The following is a 6000-nucleotide window of genomic DNA, read 5'->3' as shown; positions in this document are numbered from 1 at the left end:
TCAACCTTTGGCTAGTTTATAAAATATTATTTGAGCAGTTTATAGGATGGCAGTTTGTGCCAGTCTTTGTAACACGTTTGAAAGGGGGCCAGGAAGATGATGTTTGAAAGGGGGCCAGGAAGATGTCAAAGAGCGCTCTCTCAGTCCAAAAGCAGGTCTATCCTTCACATCAATTGCTTATTTGTCCCCCATCCTCTTGCAATGATCAAATGAACGGGGAAGTGTTTGGGTTTTTATCTTTGTTAACACTTTTTTGAGATCTGCATAAAAGAAAGAAAACCTGGGTAAGAAAAAAAACAATCAAACACAGTGTTGGAGGAAAAACTTTACAATACTGTCCAAGACATAGGACAACACATAGGACAATTAAAACAGTAATATACCATGTTATTGACTTCAATTAGTTATTTATAAATGTTAGATATTCTCTAAAATCAGAGGATTTAGTAAATTAGTCATTTTAAACTTTCTATCCTCCCCCCCTCTAAACCAGGAAAGTAGTCTGCTCTGCAAAGAGAGAGAGAGAGAAAAAAATCATTATTTAAAACCTCATTTTTTAGGATGGATGTGTCTGGCTTCTGGCTGAAACAAACAAATGAGATTAGTGTTTGACAGAGGTTTAGAATTGGAGGTCTTTAGTGTCACACACTGCTTCAACCTGTAAAACGGAACGTAGCTTGAGAGGAGAGGTTTAAATTTTCCTTCTTAACCCAAGGTCACCAAATCCTTCAGGAGTCTCAGGGCAACATTTCCTCAGACACCTGTGTACACACAGCAAAAAGAGTCATTAATTGCTAGAGCTTACTAATGTAAACCTATCCATAATAAATGCTGGAGCATTTTTGGCAGTTCCATATAACATACGGTGGGTTGGGAAGTACACTGTGCCTATCATTTGACTGATTTGATTCCGTATGTCCTGTTTATCATTACAGAGACACTTAGGTTCATGTCAGTCATGTTGAGGTTCAGAGAACAAACAGTACCTCATTAATTCATTCCTAGAACTATTAACAGTTATATCTGTCTACATCTTGGCAGGCTTGAGGGTGACCAATCCCCTTACACAGGATAAAATATGTAGACCATGAATGCATTATTATGCATCAGATCACTTGCTATAGTTTAAATCTCTTCCCTTCAGCTAGGTTATTTCTCTGTTAACTATCACAATGAGGTCTTACTCCTTTCATGGCTGACATGCTCCCCCCTAGAAAAGGAAAAGAAAATTAATTTATTTATGGTCCATGTATGTGGGAAGGCAGCTTTGCCATCCCAGATATCTTTGCATGCTTGAATGGAGATACTGACTTAAAACCTTCTGGTACATTCTGTAACATTCTTGGCTGCTTCCTGGCTCTATCTTTTTCTTTTTAATTGGTGCAATCAAGAGAGATAATGGAAATCACGTAATTGCCTATGCCTCCCCCCTTATCAGCAATCTACACTAGAGATGAATTCAGATAGTGGCTTATGACAATGCATTGGCCTTTTAAATTTCTCTAACACCTGAGAACACAAGGCACTCAAAGAATTGAATCTCTGGCATATGCCTGGAGAGCCAAATTGAGTGACTAGAAATCCAGGGGTTTCTTGTGGCAATACTCCAGATAGGGAGCTACACAGAATCAGTTCCTGGACTCTGAACTGCACTAACATCAGAAATAAAACCATTATCCTTGTATTTCAATTCTGAGCACATACAGAAAAAATCTTAAAAGATCTCTTTCCTCACCCCCTTTGAATAATTGTGTTGCTGCCTACTCATGTCTGATTTACAGCTTGCCCTTTTGACTTGCTTAGCTAACAAGAGGATTCTTGTATTTGTATTATGACATTTATAAAGAAATAATAAAAAAATAACCCGCTTAGCTGTGTCACTTCGCTGCACTACTACATAAATTTTAGGGGAGTAAAGTAAAAGTTTTGTATATAGTGCACCTTGCACTAAGGAATTATCACTTACAATGGGCAGATTCTTGGAATTCTTTGGATCAAGCACACAATCACTTTTTTCTGTATTTAAAACAGAGACTGCTTTTGAAAATTGGAGAGACTCATTAAGTTCTATAGTGTCAGAACTAACAATGAAACTTTCCTCATCCAAAACTATTTCACTATCTGTATCAAAGTCAGAAACAATAGATTTGCTCATCATTTTCCCCAGGAGGGAGGAAAGCTGTGGCTATCTCTTGCTCTATGTTATTCCCAGGGCCATTAATCTCTTGTGCCTTTGTTACAAAACTAGATTTCCGCTCAAAGCTGTCCCCAGTTATAAGAGAGACTGGCTCTTCAGCATCACACTCTGGCAGGGGCACAGAAATAGTATCAGTCTCTTGAAGTCCCATTACCTCTATGGAATTAAGTGCAGAGGTGTCAGCATTTGTGCTTTCCTCCTTTATCTCTGAGACACTATTTCCCTGTGAAGAGAGACTTTTAACTGGTCAATGAGAGCCTAAATTAGGCGACCATTCTGACAGAAGCACAAATTCACATTCTGTGTGACTTAGTATACGGATGTCAAAGGTGCTCCCTTTAAATTGCTCAAAGATAAATTCTCTTGTCAGGTTTCCCCAGAAATCTCCCATACCCTCCCCATCCTACCAATGGTCTGGAGGAATTCCACAATGCTATTTGAACACTGGATACCCCTACTAACTAAGAGTTGCCTACGCAGCTTCATCAGGATCTCCCTTTTTATACCAAACTCTATAAGGGTTACCTGCCAGTTAGCAAAGGGTCTGGGAAATCAACAACCTTGATATTGAGTCTAACAGCAGTGTCCTGCACAGAGAGACCTTTAAGTATAACAGAGAGACCTTTAAGTATAACATTCTCCATTAAATAATCAATATAATCAGGGAGTAATGTGACAGGAAGATAATGAACCTAGAGGGTAATCTCTGCCATCTTGAATGCCACCTTGTTTAATATTAAACAAATAACTCTTAATCAAAACTGAAAAATAAATTTCACTGTATGCTACTAGGGATTATTTACAGCATACAATAAAAACACTGACATTTGAAACAGTGTTTAACAGTGTATTAAAGAGTTAACAGTATCTCTCTCAGTACATGCAGAAGTTTTAAAAGGGAATTACTCAAGGATACAGTGTTCCACTGACAGAATCTTCTCAGATGTACAGCACAGAAACGCGACTTTAAAATTCTGTACTGTGATTTAAGAGAATATACAAGCTTACTTACATGTCAATGAGACTCTGTGATTACAGTAGCATGAAGCAAAAGGGTGTTCCTGGCTTTAAGGCAATCTCTTCTGGCTTATTACTGCTCAGAAACAGAAAACAACTTGTCTCTAAGTCCTTTCTGAGAACACTGCCAAAGCAGAATTGTTTATCCAAATACAGTAGATATCCTGTGTACTGTGAACAAAGATAAAATACTGTGGGGAAAGATCCAATGTATTATTTAGATTGTTAGCTCACTGGGACAGATAGGGAAAAAAACTCAGAAAACCTGCTTACTATTTAATGTATTGTAAAATGTTTTGATATCCATGGGTGAAATATCAAATAAAGATAGCCATAACCATAGTATTCCTAACACAGCCTAAGCTCTGATAGAAAGGTTAGCTCATACCCCAAAATATTCAAACCCTATCTGTTAACTTATCTTAGTAGACCCTCCATCTGTAAGTGATAACCTGATACTGAGTCACGGGTGCAGGAGAAGCCTACAGGGTTCCTGATGTCAAGTAACCAGGGAATGAGAGAACAGAAAGTATATGTAATAGTCTTAGGTAGGATTTTGGACTAAGTTCCCCAGATCTAAGTTCTAACCCTACACAACCCTATCCTATTAAGCATTGATCCAGGTCATGTGTATAAAAAAGAGAAGATTTTATCTACAGTACAGTCTAGCCTAAACATGTGAGCAAATCAGAATTATATACAAGTTATGCAGCTTGGAAGAATGAAAGGTACCTATTCTTACCTGCCAGCAGTTAGATGAAATACACACACCAGCCCTCACTAAACCTGAAGAAAGGCTGCAAATATAGAAGGTTTACCATTTGGCAACAAGGTTTCCTGGAGAGATGGATGGACAGCAGGAGGCAGATGATTCATAAGATCCAGATGAACACTGTAGATGATGTCCTCCAAGTCTGTTGTCTTACTAACCAGCTAGCTCTAGTCCTGATGTGCAGCCTTGCTTATATAGTGTGGTGGAGGCTTTGTCCCTCTCACTATTTCACAATGCAGTGTTCTGAAAGGATCAGGAAAGTCTCTGACTTTAACCCAGAAAGGTGAGATCTTTGCAGGGCACTGCATGACTCAGCATTTCTGCCACAGTGCCAGAAATATGATGGTTTTGCAAGATTTTATGCACATTACATGAACTCAGAAGTTCAGCCCCAGCTGGTCACATATAGGTGAGATGGTCTCTGCTGTAATATGTTCTTGGCAATGCTAACTGATCAAGAGGTAAGCAGATATCCACACTGTTCCACAGCATTGCTTATGTGATAAACTACAGGAAACAGGTACCCATACTCCGTCATCTACTAACCAGTACACATACTCTCACATGCCCACATGTCCAATATATGCTATGTAAGATATATAGGTATTAATAGAATAGCATTGAGGATTTTTAGTATTTAAATGTGTATGTATACACAGATGTGCATATATGCCTGTATTCGAATCATATATACTGTATATGTGTGTGTATGTGTATGTTTCTGATGTTTTCTTGATTTGTAATATGCATGGTTTTGATCATTATTGTTATTTTTTATGTTTATTTGCTCTGTGTTTTGTATTGTGAAGATAATGATGGTGACAGAATTCAGTAATGCATGGGAAAGGGAATGGAGATGGGATTTGATATACAGTGGAACCTTGGTTTACGAGCATAATTTTTCAAGAAGCATTGCTCGTAAACCAAAGTACTCATATAATAAAGCGAGTTTCCCCATAGGAACTAGGGGAAACTTGCTTGATATGTTCCCACCCACCCCCCACCTCCCGAGGCCAGCGGCGCTGCTCCACCTACCCCTTGTGATCCGGCATCACCCCGCTTGCATTGCCCCCACCATGATCTGGCATCCCCCATGCACCCACCCACCCAAACACATTGGCTTACCCCATCTGGCACTGACAACAGCACCAATGCACAGGACATGATGGTGCCAGTGCCCGAAGATCTGCTATCTTCCTTTTGCTGGGCCTTGAGCATCTGCGCATGCTCAAGGCCTTCTAGTTCTCCCTCTCTCTGAGATTTTCGGAGATCTCTGAGAATTGCAGAGACAGCGGGGGTAAGCCAATGTGTTTGGGTGCGTGGGGGATGCCAGATCGTGATGGGGGGAGCGATGCGAGTGGGGGGATGCCAGATCACGGGGGGATATCGGATTGTGGGGGGAGCGCTCATAAATCGAGTCAAGCTCGGTTTCCGAGGTGCTGATTTTGCAAATGTTTTGCTCGTCTTGTAAAACACTCGCAAACCGGTGTACTCGTAAACCGAGGTTTGACTGTACTACCTTTCTGTGGTTTCAATAAAAATTAGGATCTCTATATAGAAAAAGGATGGAATCCAATTAAATCAAAATTTAAATGACTTCATAGCTGGAGTGAGGCTTGACAGCAGCTTCAGAAGTTGGGAAGTAGGAGCAATGCTGGCAGACCTTTACCTGTACATGGCAAAAATCAGATCAGGATCAATACTGGAGCAGGCTTCGATGGTAACTTCTGTAGTTGGGAAGTAGGACCAGGCAAACTTCTATGGTCTGTGCCCCAAAATTGGCAGGGCAAGTCAGAGATCAAGTATACCAGTACTCAATCATGAAGAAATGGAACCTAGGCAGACTTACAGATTAAATTCTGGCCACCTTGTTGGGCAGACTAGATGGACTGTGCAGATCTTTATCTGCTATTTATTCTTTACTATCTGCCTGATGTGCAGAGCTATTTAGCTGACTTGGAATGATTCCTGACCAGCTAAATAATGTTGAGCTGGCTAATCACTGATATTCAGC

At 40.1% G+C, this 6000-nt stretch overlaps 1 protein-coding gene across 1 annotated transcript in view; it reads right to left on the bottom strand.

Annotated features, from left to right (window-relative positions):
• Positions 1–6000, bottom strand: part of SLC22A3 (solute carrier family 22 member 3) — a 236507-nt gene continuing 230507 nt past the window's right edge. The window contains exon 11 of the mRNA XM_033939722.1: positions 1–260. Within this exon, the coding sequence (XP_033795613.1) occupies positions 206–260 (55 nt within the window). The 3' untranslated portion in view covers positions 1–205. The remainder of the gene's footprint in view (positions 261–6000) is intronic.

This window comes from Geotrypetes seraphini, chromosome 3, assembly GCF_902459505.1.
Source record: "Geotrypetes seraphini chromosome 3, aGeoSer1.1, whole genome shotgun sequence".
NCBI classification, from domain to species: domain Eukaryota; kingdom Metazoa; phylum Chordata; class Amphibia; order Gymnophiona; family Dermophiidae; genus Geotrypetes; species Geotrypetes seraphini.
This window is presented reverse-complemented; position numbering and strand designations above follow the sequence as displayed.